This window comes from Ambystoma mexicanum, chromosome 3q, assembly GCF_040938575.1.
Source record: "Ambystoma mexicanum isolate Mex_15411 chromosome 3q, UKY_AmexF1_1, whole genome shotgun sequence".
Classification (NCBI taxonomy): Eukaryota; Metazoa; Chordata; class Amphibia; order Caudata; family Ambystomatidae; genus Ambystoma; species Ambystoma mexicanum.
Window position 1 is genome coordinate 194,093,036 of NC_090926.1, and position 20,948 is coordinate 194,113,983.

Sequence of the window (20,948 nt, forward strand, 5' to 3'; positions counted from 1 at the left end):
AAGAGCCTCCTATGGACCCTTCAGAAGCGGGCAATCCAGAGTTCAGGACTGAGGGAGCAAGGAAAGTCCAACCGGTGTCCATCGTTATGCATCAAGTCTGTTTGCGTAGCACTGAAACCGCACAGTGCTGCTGAACGCAAAAAACCTGTAGCTGCCAACTACCTTCCGAGTACTGCAGCAGAAGCCCTCCAGACATCCTCCCTCTTGTCCCCACGACTGAGGCTCGGGAACCAGGGTCTGCTTGGATGTAACAAGACAGAATCCAGCTGGACCCCTTTCTTTTAAACTTAAGGTACCTTTCCAGGCTTGGGATACTTACGTTCTTGCCTTAAGTTGTGCTATCTCACTTGAGACTTGCAGCGGCTTACTTTCTGAGTTGATTTCAACTCCCTTTGCACAGGCTTAACAGCTTGTGCCCCTACAAGTGATTTTTCTAAACTCTCTAACTTGGCAAGACTTTTATCCAAGACGTTCATCAGAACTATAGACTGTGTCCAAATGACTTTAGCTGTCCTGGCTCCCTAACGGCACTCTTCTAAACCATTGACTTTGATTCTACTCCCATAGGTTGTGGCTTGTTAAACACTGTCACTGCTGGGAAAGGCTTATCTAGACTTCATTGGAGGATTCAGTTGTCCTTGCATGTGCATAGAAACTGTTCTAACCGTTTTACTTACCTTAACACTTCCTTTCTGTAACCCAGAATCTACAAAATGTATTGCTGATATATAAATGCTAATACTATCCTTGGGATTGAATTCACTTCTGGGTGTAGGAATAATGTATTAAGCATATCCAAAGATTATTCACTGGCTTTGATTCTGAAAGTTTGTATTGTTACAATCCTTAGTCTTTTTAAAGAATGCTTATTTAAAAACGGATATTGGATAAACTATTTATAACTGAAACCTTGAGTGCAAATGTTACTTGGCTTCTTTTATTTACGGATTTCATTTGTACAGCTCTACAGCTCACATTTACCCCTCTTGAAATAGGCCTGGCTGCTCAGTGACACTACCAACTTGTGTAGTACAGACCTATACCAAAAGGTGGGTTACCTAATACCAAGCAGGTAAGTCTTGTGTAGTCTCAGTCTGACTACACCAATTCTTACCTAACACCTGGTAAGGTTTTTGTTACAATTGCAGGTATACTTGAATGGCTGGTGGCAGTTGTTTTACCTTGGCCTGCAAATCAGCCTCGGTAATGCACAGAAGGGCCACCATTCTGCTGGGATGGTAGCTAGCTCCCTTTTTTGTCATTTCTAGTTTGCTTGTTATTTCTGATATCTTCTGCCATTCTAGGCGGGAATGACCTCGGTTGAAGTTTTGTCTTTGGCAGGCATCCTTTTCATTCTGTGCTTTGGCTCCAGTGTCTGATAAGGCAGGAAGCGAGGGAGGGGTCCAAAACTCTGCATCCCTTTTGTCTTTCACCTTGCCTGAAAGGAACCAGTTCTCGATGGCTGGCTCTCCTGATTGGACAGCCAGACCGCTAGTCTTAAGACCCGTTTTTGAGCCATCCCACAACATGCGACCTTGCTGGGCTGCAAACCGCCAATACCCTTGGACATCTAGCCAGTGGCCTTCCGATGTCTGATTCAGTCTGAAGCTTTGGTGGACTTTTCCTGGACCTCCAGAGACACGATTCAAATCCCTGACGTCCCTTCACCAAAGTGCCAGACCGAGAGATTGAAGAGAAGCTGACCAGTGATATTCGTTCTTCATCTGGCTCCTGTAAAAGGGTGCCAAATCCAGAGCTATGAGAATCCACCAAGAAACCTTTGCTGGAAGCCTCCTCTGACGACTTCTGCAAGTGCTCATCCAGTGTCCACTTCGTGGAGACCAAGAATCCTTGGACTGGGTCCTATGATGCTGCATCCTGAAGGCATCCAATCAGCTCTTTCTTTTCTCCTAAGGTACTGTGTTGGCTTGGGTAATACTAAGTCTTGTGTGAATCCTTTTAGGCTGAGGTGGTGATTTGTGTGGTTTTGGGTTTGCCCATACCACTTTCCCAGGCCCATGGCTGAAACGCATATAGGGAGTCTTCTGTGAATACTTAATTGTTTAAGAAGACTTTGCTGCAACTGAAAACTATCCTGACCTGCCTACAGCTGGCTCCTTGACCACTAGGCTCCTGCCTCAGAAACCACTCCTGCTATAGACTAGGAAAGGACCTTTAAGCCTGTCCTGAAAGTATAACAAGTACAAAAGTACTTACTGGTAAATGAGTTGGTGTGGTAACTGTATCTCTGCAATAGAAAAGTTACAAAGTGTCTACAAGTTAATACTTGCCTTGAGTTGCATCTGCCACTTGAGAAAGTATGTCATTTTACTGTAACAAGTGTGGGCGAGAGTCACTACTATTTGTTGGTACTGTTTTTTTATTATTCTGAACTGAATGTGTGTATATGCTTGCCAATAGGGTTCACCTACCTTGAATAACAGTCATTCTTAAAGCGTTCCATTGGGTTTTGCTTTCCTGATCTGCTTTATACAGACCTAAAACAGTCTTGGAGTTAATGCTGGTCTTCGAGTTACTTGTTGTCCCCCTCTTAAAAGTATGAGGTTCTACCTTGATTAGCTGCTGCTCTTCTATACTTACTGGGCTGTGCTTTCCCTGAAACTGCTTCAGAGCATTTCTAAAATAGTCATAAGGTCCATTACTTATCTTGAAATACTTGTGACTTACTGTAATTGGGGTTTTGCTTTCCCTGAATTGCTTAGTTCATAATAGTGTTCATATGTATATGAGTAGCTTAAGGCCCTCCAGAAAGTATGAGTTACTTTACTAGCTCTGAACTGTGTATACCGTTCTGTTAGTGTATACTTGTTGGTTGGTTAAGTGATTTTTGTAACTGAGTGTGACTGCATGACTGACAGGGTCTACTACACTTGGGTTACTAATAAATCAGCCGACTGCCATTCTGAATGTGTTATACATTTGACTCACCTTGACTGCTTATTGTTATCGAAGGTTATATTTTGGGTTGTAACCCATAATGGAGTTTGTTTTTCTAATTGTATGTGAGATGTTATAGTTTATGTATTGTACAAATAAAGGGTTTATTCAAATACAGGTAGTGTTCTATGTTTCTTTGGACCATATGTATGTTGCAATTTCTTTGTACCAAACTACAGCCGTCTCTTCCATCCAAAGATGAGCCTGGTTGCTCTGTCTATGCTACCAGATGTTCTTAGGTGGTACAGCCTTATACTAAGAGTGAATTGATCTACTGCCTCAGATGTATGGTTTTATAAAGCCCTTAGTTGAACTTAAGACTTCTAATAATTACAGGGCTCTGCATTTGATCACCAGGACCGATGCTCATCTGACACGAGTGGAGTTGGACAAACTGGGTGCTGCAAAGTATCCCTGTACATTTGATGTCACTGTAGGGTATTGGCAAATATCCCTGACATACAATGCCAAGCACAAGATGGCATTCTCAACGCCCAAGGGACTTTACAAGTTCAGGGTGATGCCCTTTGGGCTAACGAATGCAGCTGACACGTTTCCAGAGGCTAGTCAACAATGTCATGAATGTGGCGTCCATCTCCCTTTCTAGGAGCTTGAACGGGGGAATAACAGCCCAGTAAACCGGAGTGCTAAAAAAGATTTTTCCTTCCTACAATGGGATGCACGCAGCGTTCTATTGTAGGAAGGAAAATACTTTTCCAAGATGGCTGCCATGGAAAAGGAAGGCAGGGCTCTGTACGGCCAGCCAGAGGTGAGGGGAAGGAGCGGATGCGGTGACACCTGCTGCTGGAAAAATGTAAACGGGGATGGGGGGTTGAAAAAGAAAATGAGTGACGGAGGGTAGGGGGAAGATGGTGGCGGGGTAGACAGCCGTCAGATGGCTTGTAACGCAGGTTTGTACCGGCGGTTCAAGCTTGTGTTCCTAGCCATCTGATTGGCTGGCTGCCCCTGCCCAGGTACTGAGTGGTTAGATCAATTCTACATGGCATATCTGGATGATATTTAGCTTTTAGCCCCCTGCTGGGGAAGAGTATGCCAGACACGTAGGAATTGTTGCAGGACCTTCAGCAGGTGCACTTGAACATAAAAGCTACCAAGTGACAGATTGGTTGTGGTTCTGGTCATGGTTCAGTTCCAATACCTTGGCCATGAGGTAGGTGGGGTCCAGGATTCAGTTTTTTTCCCAGTAAAGTAAAACATGTACAAGACTTGCAACTCCTGCAACCTAAACCCGGGTGAGAGCTTTTCTAGGCCTCAATGGGTATTACAGGAATTTGATGGCAGACTGGCAACGTAGCTGCCCCGACTGCCCTCACTCTACACCAAAGAAAGTCACTTGGTCCGAGGTGTCTTCCAAAGCCTAAAGAATTTCTTTGCATGTCCCTTGTTCTCGGGTCACCTGATCTGACAATGGGATCGTAGAAAAGACAGAAGGCAGGGAACATCCTCAAGACAGAGCTTTGGTGTGCCCCTCTTAAGTGTATGTTCACTGTGTCGGCTCTTAGGAAGCGCATCCTAAACGCCGTGGCCAGACTCCTGCTCAAACTACCACAAAACACCTTATCCCAAGCGCTGAAAATGCTACACTAGTTAACAATGAAACGGGTCAAAGTTTAAAAAAATGTGCATATCGGAGAACAATCCACAGCCAAGGAGTAGAGTTCCTAAATGTAAAAATAACCATCTACCGTCCAACAAGACCACTCGGCTCAAGCAACGGCATTCGCTTGGAACCAAAACATACAATAAGAACATTCAGAGGATCATCTTTCTCTCACCTGGCAGCAAAAACCTGGAATGACCTACCAAAAAACACACAACACAAGAGATCCTTTGGAATTCAGGAAACGATTCAAAATGTGGCTCTTTGCTCCAGAAACAGAAGGAAACTACTTGGAAGCATGCACCCAAAGGGGGACAAGAACCCCAAGGAGTAACCCATGACCCTAACCTAATCGCCCCTAACCGGAGGGCTGGGTGAGGGGGGTTGGACTCGCAAACAACCCTTGTCTACATAGGAAACTTGGGTAGGTAAGGAACCCCCAAGTGTCAATCAGGGAGTGACCAGAACCCCAGGCCAATATCAGCCAGGTAGACATGCCACTAGAGTAACACAGAGGAAAACTGCCACTCCTCAACATTCCCGCCAACTAATTGGGCAAGCTACAATACCAAACGCACAGAATAACCATAGATGTTAAGCACAGAACCGCAAAGCTAAAGACTCAAGAAAAACCTGGTAACCCAATTCTAAAACCTCAGCTTTCCGCTTACTTTCCACACAACCACATCACTTTACAGCAATACATACGTACCTCACCACACCACAACAGACTAACACTTAGCCCTCACAACAGCACATTGGAAGTCCCACTGACTCGAGAACCGCACTTAAGCTCAGGGAACGTTGCAAACCGAAATGAAGCTGCCAACAGGAAATCGCAACTCTCACTTTCTTATTCATACTACCCAACCCCTTTTTTTTTAATTTTTTTTTTATTAACACCCGCCAGAGCACTTGGGGACCACTCTGGTGCAGAATTCACTGTGCAGCAGAACCATAAGCACTTTTTTGTGTCCATGTTGGGGAGAATTCTCATTTCTGTGTGAATTCCCTTCAACCTTCGAGACCCCTAGCTCTTTTGCTGAACTTCAGGACTTTTTAATTTTAACCCTGGAGTGTGAGCCCTTTTTCTCACTCGCTCATGTGTTTTGACCTGATATGGATTTTGTTTCCTTTGTTTTTGGAGTCTGACAAACTCCATGGGCATCTACATTTTGTATGGTGAAACACAGCACCTTCAGTGTAGTGTTACAGAGAAATCCTTTAGATTTCTCATAAGCGTTTAAATACCTTTTCTTGGGTGAACTATTGTTCCCAAGAATAGTAAGTGAAATTGACTTTACTGATCTTTTTTCTTTGTAGTTCCAGCACACACCATCTTATATGGAGTGCTGGGGGATTCTAGCTGGGGGAAGCTAGTAGTCCCTTATCCTACCTACTCATGTAACATTTTTGTTACCCTCTCTACTTTAAATGGCTGTTGGCAGTGGTTTAATTTTTCTACCATTGTGCTTTTCTACTGCAGGCTGAATCCTCGGCTGCAGTATAGCACCCATGAGTGACCATTTAGTCCAAATGGCCCGGCCTTCTTTTTTCAGCATTTTCTGTTTCTTTCTTGGTCATGCCAGGTTTGAGCCCTTGGTTCGTTTTGCCTTTGGTGGGCTTCAGTACTGAAACACACCTCTGTCTCCAGTGTGTCGGGTCCAGTGATGCCTTCCTGCAGGAGTGATGCTGGCTCACCAGACACCACCCCCCCCCCCCCGTCCCAAATCTGCCTGCCAAACAGTCTCAGTACTGATATAACTACCTAGCTGGCAAGCCCAAGGGGATATGGAGAAAACCACAAAATGCAGATCTTCTGTGGCACCTCTGACACCCTCACAACTGAACTAGAAGACAAGGTCTGAGAGAATCTACAAAATAAGTGGGTTACCTTCTGCACTGCTATACTTTACTCTTATTTATTCCAAAAGATATCACCACCTCCTCCCTCTATACCTGCTGCCTATGCTCAATAGCTGATAAGCTCTTGTAATCTGCTGCTGCAAAATCTGAAATATTTGAAATGTCTTTAGTTTCTTTAGAATTTTTAATTTCTCAACATAGAGTTCAAATAGGCTTCAATAGATCAGTATGACTTCAATATAGTTTTCACTTTCCAAATGTTTCATTTGTTGCATCAATTTCGGTGAAAAGATTTCAGAATTTATTTTCTAGTATATTTACAGTAACCTAAAAGTCTGAATAGAAATCCTTTTCTGCTGCCACAGTCTTTACTTCTCCTCTAAAGTTGCCATATAACTTTAATTGTAAAATGTCTCACTGCTGTGTAAGAAATGCGGTAAGAATCCTTAGAAACAAACTCTTAGATCACAAAGCAAGGATTACGAAATCGCTCTTCAAAATCACAGCTGCTTTCTTTTAATTACGTTGCTTTTCTGAAAAGACTCGACTCGCGGGGCACATACGTTACGTATTTTAGGTCCTTTCCTCTGCGGTGTCCAATGGCACACGCTGGGTGGATTTATAGTTTATTACTGAAACAAATGAAATTGGTATAGATTATGTTAATATAGGAAAATTCATGAAATCGCTTGGACTGCTGATTGCGCAAGTGGTTAGTAATTAACACGACGCTGTAGAGATTTCTTTTCTCACAAGCTTGCTCGCGCGCATACCCCAGCTGACTACTGCTGCTTCAAAAGTCTTTCAGCATTAAAAAAGGTTACGCTGATGGTAAACTGGAACAATTCTTAAAGTTCTAAATAAACAAACTCAGTAACTTTTATGCATGTTGCTTTAAATAAGGACTTGGCTTTCTTCTGTAATCTGCTACTGGATTCTTTAACTGCTAAAACTCTTCTGAACATTTCTGTGGTTTCTTTAGTTGGATCTTCTTGGAGAATATATATGAACTTGTAACAGCTAAAATTACTGCAACCTGCTCCATGAGCAACTAAAATGAAAGGCAGTTTAGAACTCCTTCCGGAATACCAGACTACCTCACAATCCAAATCAACCAATCATTGCTGCTGAGCCTGGCGTACATCTTGCCCTGGGGAAACGAAGGCTTCCGGAAGTCTCATTAAGGAAAATAAACTCACAAGCCAATTCTAAATCATTTAAAACTAAAACCCATTACCCAAATCAGACTCAGGATAACTACTGATAATTACTCCTACACTTCCAGTTAAAATGTTTGAATAAAATGCCACAGTGTGGAAACCTAAATGAGCCTTTTAGTTGTGTACTGTATTGAAGGAATCTGACCATGCACTGTGGGATCCTGACAAGTGTTTCTGGAAGGGCAGGAAGTGAGGGAGGTTCCTGAAACTCTGCTGTCCTTTGTCTTTAGGAATGCCTGAATGCACCTAGTCCTGATTGGCTGGCTATCCTTTTAGGACAGGCACCCAGTGACCGCTAGGCTGTGCTTGAATGGGAGAAACTTGCTTAAAAGGTGACGGTTTTCAGAGTCGCTCACTGGGAAGAACACCCGACGAAGAAACCATGGACGAAGCTTGCTGCTTCCTCCTGGACCTTTGAATTGCCTAGTAAAGCCCTGCTGCTGTGCTGAAACTCCTTTTTCTGATGGACAAGAGAAGCTCCGGAAGGGACGACTTCTTCCCTCGGGTTAGTGGGACCAATTAACCCAGATACTGACTCCACTGGACCATCTTGCAAGACTGGCTGTACTACTTTGCTGCTGCACGAACTGCGTGCCGGGGGTAGAGAAATCTGTAGTCTAGTGCAACGTCTGCAATCCGGCCAGAGGCTCCAACCCTCCAGAATCAGGACGACCAGAGCTAGAGTCCCCTCACCAGATTGCAGGACTCGAGGAGTGAAGGAAGCCCAACCGGTGGCCAAGATCTGCGGTGGTGCTGTTTACTGAATGCTGAAACCGCAAAGTGCCACTGATCGCAAAAGAGCCTGTAGCTGCCACCGACCTCTGCATTGCTGCCGCAGGAGTCCTCCAGACGTCCTCCCACTTGTCCCCATGAGACCCAGGATCTGCATCACTGCAACCAGACAGAAGCCAGCTGGAACGCCCTTCTAACCAAAGGTACTGTTCTAACTTGGGGTACCTATCTCGGTGTCTTTAGCTTTGCTCTTCTCAGTTGAGACTTGCAGTATCTACTTCACTAGAGCTGATTTCATCCCTACCCATCCCAAGTATAACGGCTTGTGGCCCTACAGTGATTTTTCTTCAACAAACTAACTTTGTGCAAGACTTTTCTTATCTAAGTGCCTCGGCTCCCTAGACTTTGCTCCAATTGCTGTCCTGGCTCCCTGCAGACTCTTCTAGTCCATTTGACTATATTTACTGTCCCTCAGAGGTGATAACTTGATTTATCATTATTGCTGGGTAAGGTTTTTGTCCAGACTTCATTGGAAGATTTAAGTGCTCGCATGCTTGGAGAACCGGTTTAACCTTTTTCCTTCCCTTAACCTTTCCTTTCTACCAACCGCAGAATCTACAAAGTGTACTAGTGATATATAAATGCCATTACTGTCCTAGTTGGTGAAGTCACTTCAGGGTGTAGGAAGTGTGTAAAAAGCATCTCTAGAGAGCATCTAGTAGCTTTGTACTGATTCTGGAAAAGTATTTTGAAGTATATTTGATAGTTACATATATTGCCCTTTTTAAAGAATGCAGATTTAAAAACTGATGTTAAATAACTATAACTAAAACCTTGAGTTTAAGTGTTGTATTTGCGATTGCTACAGCTCTATAGTTCATTTACCCCTCTTGAGATAGGCCTGGCTGCTCAGTCACACTACCAACTTGTGAAGTACAGGCCTATACCAAATGGTGGGTTACCGAATACCAAGAGGACAAGTGTTGTGGACTCTCCCACAGGGTTACTACTTCAATTCTTGTCTAACACGCCATAGCAATGCTGATGGGCTATCCATGATGTAGAACGACTAAAGGGAAACCCATCCAGTGGTGGAATAGATTGCAGAGTCCCTAGTCTTGGGAGGGTGTTAAAGATTTTCTTGATGCAACTTTCCCTCCATAGTTTTCCATGGAACCCTTTTTTGTTTTTCCCAGGGAATTAAAGCCTCCAGCTTCACTTCCCTTTTGCTAATTTATGTGGAAACTGACTAGTCCTACAGACTGTCAGCACTGGGAAACTGCCTTTTGAAATCTTTTACATTGCACACAATGGGGATACTTTTGTATCTCGCTTACATTTTACACTTGTGTATTCTGTTACTTTTAAGTGCCTAAATGATCATTCACATTTACAGTGTATGGCTACTAAATGTGAATAGTGCCCTAAACTGGCCAATCCACGCCATTTTTGTTTGTTCTTTGGTCATCCTGTGATTTGCCCTTCTTGCTTCCTTCCCAGGTCATAAAATCCCATAAAAGGCAATGCACTTGCCCTGTAAAGCTGCTGCTTTTGCAGGCTAGTGAGTGTGGCCCAAGAAGGGGGCTGGCTAGTCCCAGTCCACACCCATGGTGCCAGTGTCTGTGCTGGGGCAGATGTGAAACCAGTAGTTGTCCCTGATTAGCAACTACTTAGCCTGTCCAGGTCTGGACGTCTTGCCGCTTTCTATTATTGCTTTGTTATAAACATTTTTAAACTTATTTAAATCGTGTTGATCGTTGTACAGAATATTGTTGAGGTGATGTCTGTGGATTTCACAAATGTTGCAGTGGCCGGGCCTCACCCTGCCTAACAGACTTGTTCTCTCTATTCAAACTGTAACAGATTGTGCAGTCTGACGCACACTTGTGCAGAATACACAGGCTCGCGCTATTACCATATCCTTACTTAACACCCGGACTGTCAATAAACACGATTACATTGATCATGGAATTGACCTTATGTTCCTAACGGAAACTTGCCTGAAAGACTCGAGCGGTCCCATTCTAGAGCGGTCCCATTCTATATATACTGTGAAGACTGACGTGTTAGAGCTGAAAATTACCTCTTCTGCTAATACTTGAACTGATTTTATTTTAATTTACCGTTAAACCTCCCAAACCCCCAGGGGAACACCAGACTTTTCAGAAACCATCACGAATATCTTAACTTCTCCAGCATGGCGTCCTGGCATGGATTCACATGCTCATGAATATTCCCTGTTCTCAGGGTGGGAATACTCTGGTTTAGAGAGACATTTTGTAAGCTAAAGTGAAACTTCTTTTTACAATTGCTGAACTCTCGGTCATACTGCCCCAGCCAATGACTGCCTTCTCCCTAAGCCCCTCCTCTGGCAGCCATCTTCTGATTTTTACCGCACGTTCATGTGTTGGGAGTCCTGGTGTTTTGCGCTGAGCTTTTCTACATTTTTGTGCTTTTTATTTATTCTTCAATAGTTCTATTTTTGGTCAATTGAGCCAGTGTGCTTTTTCTCTCCTTTGACAGGCAAGCAGGGATCAGTTTGTTGGTGTCTTAAATACCCCTCAAGGGAAGGATTCGTTGAAGTTTCATCGAAGATTCCAGAAGGCCTTTGAGCCTACACTGCACACCGGACCATGTCGGAGGAAAAGGAGGGAGGCTCCCTCTTCAATCTCTGCCCCAGCTGCGGATTGAGAAACTTGTAGAGGACAAACCACTCCAAACACTTTGGTGCCTCTGGCTCCATCCGGAACACAGAGAAGCGGATTGTGAAATCTGCCTTGGTTTTTCAAAGCGTACTGTTGAAGATCGTCACAGTAGGTTGGCGGTGTGGCTCAACACCAAGGCCTATACCCTGTGCGTCAAGCGGGGGCATGCCTCACCCAGGACCAGCCGGTCTTAGGAAAGTCCTTTCAGGGTGCATCCTGGGGAGGTTGGGGGGGTTAAAGAAAAGGCCAAGCACTGCGGGTCTGTTTCCGTCGATCGTTGTGCAAGCGGTCCTGTGATGGGCAGGGCGCACTCAATCTTCACTGTCTGCCTCAATCTCCAGTTATCGCTCCAGCTCCTCCTCGAAAAGGATGCCAGCTCTAAGCCAGAGACCGACCGACCCCTCAGGATGCAAAAAGGGGGCGGGGGGAGGCCTCAACCGTGCTCCAGGACACGGATATTTCTTCCTCGATTGAGGAGGACATGGTGTCTGTTCACATGGTCCCAGAGGACGTGGGGAACGAGGACGGAAATGCTGGGCCCAGCACCTCCAAGGGGCAGGTCGCTAGACATCCGCTCGACCCTCCACACCCTGGTGTCGGAAAATCCAGAAAAAGGATGCCGACGCCATTCTGGCGACACCGAGCTGACATCGTCCTAAACTGCCACATCCACCTCACACTTGCCCCCCATCCCTCCTTAGGGATCCGGAGACAGACGGGAGTGTTTCTTCGCCACTGAGTGCCGACGAGGTGGAGTCGTTCCATGCCATCGAGAGTGTCTGAGCTTTAACTGCTGACGCCACAAGAGATCAAGAAGGAAGGTCTCCTTTACCAACGGCATGAAGCCAAAAGGAAGACCATTCTGGCAGTACCTCTCCTGGACAATGTTTGGGGACGAGTGCCTGACGATGAGAAACCCTGCCTTAGCTCCGGCGAAGAGGGATAGGCTGGAGATAAAGTACGGGTGCCAGTGTCTGCACCCAAGTGCCTATGTTCGCAGCCTTCTCCGGACTCTGTCTCGGCGGCAGCAAGAAAAGTCTTCTAACCCCTTGTCTTAAAGCCTCCGTTCCTCCGGGAAGGGAAGAAGTTGGATGCCGTGGGTAGGAAAGTGATTTACTCTACGGCAACGACCGTCCAGGCAGTTAACACGCTTGTAATCCTGGCCAGATACGACAGGGAGCTGTGGTATAAATTGGCCCCACTGCTGGGGTTTCTGCCCGATGACGAGCAGGTCAAGCCGCTGGAGATCCTGCAGGAGGGCGAGGTGCCATTGGACCATGCCATCACTTGGACATCGCGCTCACAGGGTTCCAATAGATGGTGAACAGTGTCTGCCTCCATCGTCGTGGCTGGTTGAAAGCCACCAACTTCCGTCAGGCGGTCCAGACAATGGTTTTGGACATGCCCTTTGACGGGGACAACCTCTTTGGGAAGGCTGCCGACGAATCGTTGCAGGCCATCAAGACCGACGTGAAGACAGCCTAGGCACACTTCAGTGAGATCGTTCTTCCTTTCATAGGAGGGAAATAATAATCATTTGGCATTTATATAGCGCTACGAACCCTCAGGTATCTGAGCGCTGCTTATTATTACCCACGGGGTGTGGTGCTCATTTATCGACCTCAGAAGGATGAAAGGCTGAGTTTGGCCCTGCCGGGATTCGAACCTGCATTAGCAGGCTCTGCACGGATGTCAATACAGCCTGTCTTCAAAGGGCTTCAGCAGGGATCATCTTCGTACCACCAGCCCACTCAATCCATGACCCAGGAGGCCTATAGGGGCTGTTCCAAGGCTTTTGGGGGACGGTGGCCGTCGCTCCCAAAGCGTCACGCAGGCCCCAAAGCAAGATTGAACCGGCCAGGATGTCGGGGGCCCCCACCCTTGCACCCCAGTGTTTAGACAAGCCCAGCCTGGTTCTAGGAGACTTTAACAGATGGTGGAATGATTCAGAAGATTCTTCTGATGCTTCTGGATCTGTCCTCGCTGTTTGACCTTGTAGATCATAATATATTGCTTTAAGTGCGACAGGTCAATCCTGCATGTTCTAAGAACTCCATCATATGTCTTAAATCCTTTCTAAGTGACCGTATGTCCTGTGTAGTTATGGATAAAGCATTTTCACCTCAAACCAGAATCGCATGTGGTGTGCCACAGGTTGCCTTGTTGTCACCCTCCTGTTTACTGTGTGTGTGTGTGTATATATACACGCTCTTTATGTGAGCTTTTGGAGGAATCTGGGATTGCGTCTGCAAACTTTGCAGATGAACTCGGCTCCTCATAGATTTAACAGGGGCAAACTACCTTTTTGGATTTAGATAAAGTACAGAAGGTCTGTAGTGTCATCATTGGCTATGGTTGAACAGCTCAAAGACAGTTTCTTATCTATGGCTCTTCCCAAGCCCGTGAAACTAGACTCTTGCTTCTCTAGCTTTTGTATCGAAGAAAATTAGATTAAAATTCAAGATAAGATTAAAACTCTTGGTGTCTTCTTTAAGACCTCTTTGGGAACTGATGCCCAAGTAGTGTGGGAAATAAATCTTTATCACTTGCGGCTGTTAAGGGCTGTGAGGCCCTTTGTCTCCCCTAAAAAAATTGTGAAACTCTTGTAAGGGCAGTAATCATGCCTGGTCTGGATTACTGCAATGCCTTTCTATATGGTGCCAGTAAATTAAATATACATAAGCTTCAGGTTCTTCAAAAGGATTTGGTTCGGTTTGTAAAGCATGTCCCCAGAACAGAGCATGTTCATGCTTAAGAAGGCTCTGCACTGGCTCCCGATTGCAGCCAGAATCACGTTTAAACTGAACACTCTAGTTCATGGGTGTCTTTTTGGTCTGGCCCCATGCTACCTGAAAATGTGTAAATCTGCAACAATCCTTGTGTTCAACCAGATATGCAGGAATCTGCAGACTGATCTGCCCTAGAGTCAAGCGGAGAAGGGGCGTGGGTGCTGGGGGGCGGCGTTCCCTGTGCATACAGCGAACGCCTGGAATTCACTCCCAGCAAATTGTTGCACAGAACAGTCTTTCTGGTTTTCATAAAAGGCTTAAGACCCTGCTCTTTGCTTAACTATCTCTTCTCTTTATCACTCCCCCCTTCTTTAGCTTGTCCAGTTACTTTTTTGTTGTCTGTCTGCACTTTGATTCCTGTGGGCTTAAGCGCTATATAAATGTGTAAACCTACTGGTGGTTTAATGGTGCAGATCTAGTTTTGGAAAAGAGGGCTCCTGCAGCCATTCTTCTGATCTACTTTGGAACCAAGAATCCTTCGAAGATTAGCATCCAGTTGACAACCCGAGGACCACTTCTGCAGTGGACCAGCATCCCTCCAGAGATTGGCCTGGTGAAGCCCTGCTCCTCTGCCTCATCCCAGAACTTCTTTGGTGCTTCGACCCTTGAACTAGTGGGACCAACTTGTCTTGACGTCTATGTTGCATGTCCTAAAAGCCTTCAGAAGTGTCCCTGGACTACCTGGTGGACTGAACCCTGGGTGGGAGGGAGGGAGGGTGGGGGGGGCTACAAGGGGAGGGGGGGGGGTTACCTCGCCAGAGTAGTTGCAGTTTCATGTTCCAGCCTCTAACTTTGGTGGTTGCCAGTCACCTTCTCCTGGAATTTTAGCTTCCTATTAAGGGAAGTGTCTTGAAGAGGTCTGCACCTTGAAGATGGCTTGTATCTTGCAGTTGCACTCGAACCTGCAAACCCCATGGCACCTCTCACCTGAACAAAAAACGGACTCAGGCTCCAAGCAACCCCCAGATGATCCATCGTGACCCCAGGGGAAAATCAGTCTCGGGAGGGCGAGTAAGCATATTTGTGCCAGTGGTCTTCCCCCTCAAACTTTTGATTGTCGAAGCGGTCAAGTATACTGCCCCTGAGTTAGCCTTTGGTCTGGAAGATAGGAGAACATGCCTGTCTGGTAAATTGTTGCTGTACTTTTGAAATAGTTTGAAACTGTTTTGAATCACCACCACATGCCCATTGAATCCCTGTAGAGAATACCTTCCTGACAGAAACCTTGTTTTGCAACCTGTGACTTGGGCAATAGGTCTCATGCAACCGTGACTAGTTCTCACAATTTTACCTACATCTGAAATACTTGCCTATTTCACCTGATATGTATTTGTTTTATATGGTATTGTGATATTACTACCGGATAGTTTCTCTTTTTAGTGTTTTCTAAAGGCCTAAATAATAAAACTGCAATTTTTATACCAGACTGTTTAAGCTGAATTACATTGTTATTCTGTGAGGACTCGTTGGGGCCCCTGACCACATTCGCGCTTCCCTGAGACTCCTTGGCTGCCCTTCATTGCTACCTTGATTTGGCTAACCCGTTTCCTGTTCACCATGACTAGGATGGCCTCCTAATATCTGTCCACCATGGTTGGTTTTTGAAATCCCTCTTTACACTGGCTTGTCTCAGACTGAGAAACTTTGGATTCCTGTATATTGCACACAGCACATTTAAGCGCAGTGCAAACTTCGTATCTCCTTTTGGGTTATGGGTTACTTGCCTAAGACAAGCCGGTGGTAGCAGTAAAATCTTTACTGTTTCTATTTTACTTGTGCACGTTCACTGCGATTGGTTGCTAAATGTAGCTAGTGCCCTAAGATGGCCATGCGGCAAGATTCTTTTGCTTCTTTGGCCATATTGTAGTTTGTTTTTGTGCCACAACTTCTGCAGCTGTCCCGTTGGTATCAAGGAAAGGTTGCCGACATTAGCGCAGGGACTGTCGTTAGTCCATAGTTCCCTTTCTTCCATAAAACCCTCTGTCCCTTCCCCAGAGGGCCACTTCACTAATTAAGAGGACTGGTGTGTCTAGTGAAACTGGGCTACGATTTTCTTTTTTTATTGTACAATTAATACTGCTGTGCATGATACTTCATTGCCATTCTTGGAGGACTGAATGCTCCATTAAAATAGAAGCAAGGGGGCTGTGCTAGGAGTGCCCTAGTCTCTACAGCAAGTAACCTGCTATTTAATGTATAGCTCCTCAAGTGCGACGAAGACTGCTGTATTTTCGGTATCGATAAAGGCAATCTCCACACATTAACAGCAAGAGAAACATTTCCTTAGCCATTCTCAAGAAAGTACTGACTTTTGCCACCTGCCCTTCTACAAGCTGTCTTAATTTCTTCTTGTGGTATTAAGTGCTCTTGATGGACTATTCACACCATTCCCCACTTATTGGCTGATTGTGCATTCTATTTTCCTCCCTCAACCATGTGCTTCTGTTCATGCCCTCTTCAATCACAATGTCCATCCTTACCTAGTGCCCTTCAGAGCATACCAAAAGTAACTGGATTCAAGACTGCCTTTGAATTGCAACTCTTGGCTATCAAAGGAGCCCCTGCATTGTGCACTTTATCTGCTCACCTATTCAAAGTCTTGCAACCTGGGTGACGCGCTCTACTGCCCTTGCTTGTTGGAAGATGCCATATCGGATTCCTTGTTTTTGCCTGTTTGCGCTTACTCTTCCTCAGATTGGAAGATACTTGAGTAGCTGAGTTAGTTCTTGCTAAATGGCTCATTGTGCTTTGCAATCTGTCAACAGCGATTTCTTACTAGTGGGGAAGCAGCTTGTCTTTGTGCCTTCCTCAAGAAAAGGCTTAATATTTGAGGGAATGAGTTGTTGGGATTGGTGACGGCAGGGATATAAATGTGAAGCTACAAGCTTACTAGCCCGACATAAAAAGCCACTCGCCACCTCAATTCTTTTCAATTTCTTACACTGCAAGAATTCATAATCACTCGCTAGTGGCAATTGCAGATTTCTAGACCTGCTCAGTGTCGCAAGGTGGAGGTTGGAAAATTATACAACAATGTTATACAAACTACCAGTGCTACAGACATACGTGCAGGTTTATAAATTATACATCAGTCTGAGGGATCCTTCATTGTTTTCTCTTACCTCATACAGGTCGATGAAGCTGGCGTGGAGGTGAAAGACATTGAACTGGTGATGTCTCAAGCGAATGTCTCGAGAGCGAAGGCTGTCCGTGCCCTTAAGAACAATAGTAACGACATAGTGAATGCTATTATGGTAAGTCAACCACTGGAACACGAAGTGATTTTGAAAAGTAGTTGCAAGTCCATATCTGTCCTAAATCTGACTTATCCAATGATGCCTAAAGGTGTGGTGTTTAAAGTTGTGGACAGGCAGGCATTGTCTCCAAGCTGTCGTTAAGCAATATTTTGTATTGGATCTTGCATTTTTTATTTGATTGTCATAGCCATATAAAATATATATATATATATATATATATATATATATATATATATATATATATATATATATATATATATATATATATATATATATATATATATATATATTCATACATATGACTTTTGCCACAAGAGTCAATACAAAAGATTAAGAAGCCACTGATCACAATTAAAATGAAAGCAAATAGAAGTGTCACAAAAACTAACTCCAACATCCAGCACCTCAACCGAGGGGAGCCCCTCTACCCCCCTCTCCCCCTCCCCTAACAGATCTGTTAAGAGAGCAACTACTTCGAAAGTCAGGAGTGTTTCATTACCTGACAGCCGATCCCAAAAGATATCTGAATTCAACCAACCAGGATCGTGAACAAAACAATGGAATCTTACCGGTCTCAATGGCAAAGTTCCTGGACAGTACGTAAATGGATGTTTCAAAGACTGCCTTTCATTGTTATTGCACTTATCACAAATAGGAGAGGGGTGTTTCTCACTGTTTCAGATTGAACGAAGTTCCAAGGTTAGACACAAGATTCAATCTAAAATCTCAAACTCTGCTCTCGCCACTGGGTCCGGAAACATATTCGGATAAAGAGGGAACCTACATCTAGGTTTGTCAAAAAGCGTATGAGATGCTGATAGCTTTGCCTCGCATAGGATCTCGCATTATTCTTGACTGTTGCATCTCACTGGGTATACCCAGTAAGAAAATAGCCACACATTAGCTTTTATGGAAACAATCCTTATAGAAGGAAAGGCAAAGCCAAAAATTGATATGCTTATAGGCACGTCAACTTAATAAAAGGTGCCCCAATGTATCCGGTTTAACGTTTGACGTGTTTTCAGACTTCAGTAAACCAGTCTTCCCAGAACAGAGAATGCATGAGCAGGTAAGAACTGCACTTTTCCCATTTGGGCCAGTGTTTCACGAGACTAAGACCAGTGATGTAGTATTTGTGCCAGTGTCACATTTAGCAGGTTCTGGAGTTTGTGGACTGTTGGCACTCTTAAGGCATAAGTGGGGAGAAAAGGTGTGGGGGGGCAGTCAAGGAATTAAGGATTAGGGCTTGTCATCACCACCAGACAGTGACGAGAATACCATTATACCACAAAAAGTAGTTCTGCAGTAGGTGGGTTTCCAGTGGCGGCTGATGCACACCTTCTTTGGTTCCAACTATGAAACACTGGTGCAAGAGGTACCCCAAAATCCTTGATAAGGTAGGTTCTCCAACATTGTGTATGGCATGGATTCATATGCTCATGAATATCCCCCGTCGGGCCGGGAATCCTCATCTACAAACTGTCTTTCGCCTATGAACCAATCACTGAGCTTTGGGTCATACTGCCCCAGCCAATGATTGCCCTCTCCCTAAGCCCCTCCTCTGTCAGCCATCTTCCGATTTTTACTGCTGTTCAAGTGTTGAGAGTCCTCGTGTTTTGCTACAAGCTTTTTCTACTTTTTTGTGCTTTTTTATTCATCCAAACCAATGGAAAAAACACTGCAGAAGAGGATGCCATCCCTAAGCCAGAGACCAACCCCCTCAGGATGCAAAAAGGGAGGAGGGACGGGAGGGGAGTGGAGTGGAGGTCTGCCTCTCCTTCCTGTCCCAAGCCCCCTCCCCGCGGCCGTGCTACCTCCCGGGGACATATCAATGGGTCTCCACATCCTGGTGTCAGGAGATCCAGAAGAGGATGCCGATGGCACCAGTGGCACCGGGCCCAGTGCTAGGAGAAAACTGCACCCTACACCGCCTCAACCACCGCACATACCATTTCTCCCCCCTCCACCCCCCACTCCCTAGGTATACAGACCACAGCATTACTCTGCTGCCGAGACATCTCCACCGGATGAAGTGGGGTAATTCCACGCCGTGTCTGAGCTCTTCCAGCTGATTCCAGAAGAGACCAAGAATGAAGAGTTCCTTTACCAACGGCATGAGGCCAAGAGGAAGACCTTTGGCGGTGCCTCTCTTGGATGACATTTGGGCTGAGGGCCTGGCACGGATGAGAAACCCAGTGACAGCCCTGGCAAAGAGGGATGGGCTGGAGAAGTACTGGGTGTCGTAGTTCGCTCCCAACTGCTTACAGTCGCAGCCCTCCCAGGACTCTGTCTCGGCGGCTGCGAGGAAGAAGTCTTCTAATCTCTCATCTTCAGCCTCCGCTTCCCCTTGACAGCGAGGGGAAGAAGTTAGACGCCACCGGTCGGCAGGTGATCTACTTGGCGACGACAGTCAAGGCAGCAATTTAAATCCTTGCCAGATACGACCGGGAGCTGTGGTGTAAGATGGCCCCGCTGCTGGAATTTCTGCCCGATGACAAGTGGGTCGAGGCGCTTTATCCTCTAGGAGGGCGAGGTGGCATCGGACCATGCCATCACTATGGCACTGGACATCGTGGACGCATGGGGTTCCGACAGTTGGGGGGAGTTGTGGGGGGTGGCCGGGGAGTGTCTGCTTCCGTCAAGAGGTCCAGACTAGGGTGCTGGACATGCCCTTCGGGGACAGCCTCTGTGGGAAAGTGTTAGGGAGAATTCTCAAAAATTTGCTAAATTCCCTTAACCTAAGAGACCCCCAGCAACATTGCTGCATTTTGAGGACTTGACTTTTTACCTGGAGAGCAAGTTTTTTTTTAGTTTTTTTTTCACTCTCGTATTTTGATGCGTTTTACATTTGTGTTCTTTGATTATGGAGTTTTAGACAACTCCATAGTAGGGGTGTCACGGTATTCGTTTTATGACGGTACGATAACCTTCTTGCCAAATGACGGTATATCATGGTTATCGCAGTATAGCAGGTGGAGTTAACTGATCTTAACAAATATTTTCCAAAAGGTCATAAATTGACAGATGTATCATCACAAACAAAACCAGGCACCCAGGGCCAGAATTGGGCTTTTCAACATACTTTCCACTGAAATGCCTTGCTTCCACCAAACACAAACACACGTGTAGAGAGGAGGGGGTGGGGTGGAGGCCTGCTGCAACTGGCAAAGCAAACTGAATAGCTTTTCTTAAGTGGTCATTTAGGCTTTTTGCTTTCCCACTGGCGAAGATGAACATGTTGCCATCTTGATAAATGCCACAGATCAATGGAGGCTGATGGTAGTATACGCTTGTGCACACACACATTGTTTTTCATGGTGTATGAACCTGGCGCGAGGGCTTTTGAAGAGGATGCCAGGCTCTAGAGTCTCGAGTCCTGACTCCACCTGGCCGATGGGTTTGCCAGAGGGGGTTTCGGGCAAGGGTCGTGACAGCACTCCTCCCTAAGGCCCCTCCCATGGTGTTCCTTCTGTCTGGCCCAGGTTTGGTTGGGAAGTTCTGATGGAATGTCCTGATTAGACAGACACAGACACGTACGTTATAGCCTTTAGTTTACTTGCGGGCCAAAAGGTGTTCAGTAATCACTGACATGTTTGGTATGGCAGCAGGGAATACCCACAGAGATGAGTGAATTTCGCAGTGTGACTTATATGTAAATTCAATGATAGAACCAGGGAAATCCCCCATCGCCATATGTTTAGAGAACATTATCCATTATAAATATATAAACCCCAAAGCCGCCACCCCAAAGTAAACCCTTTTCCTTCTTGGCATTGTATCTATTCTTCTTATTGCTAACA

The 20,948-nt window shown here is 45.5% G+C and overlaps 1 protein-coding gene across 50 annotated transcripts in view; it reads left to right on the forward strand.

Annotated features, from left to right (window-relative positions):
• Positions 1 to 20,948, forward strand: part of NACA (nascent polypeptide associated complex subunit alpha) — a 140,364-nt gene that overhangs the window by 91,512 nt on the left and 27,904 nt on the right. For all 50 annotated transcript variants that reach the window (XM_069653480.1, XM_069653491.1, XM_069653482.1 and 47 more), the window contains one exon: positions 17,023 to 17,145. In XM_069653480.1, coding sequence (XP_069509581.1) covers positions 17,023 to 17,145 — 123 coding nt within the window. The remainder of the gene's footprint in view (positions 1 to 17,022; positions 17,146 to 20,948) is intronic.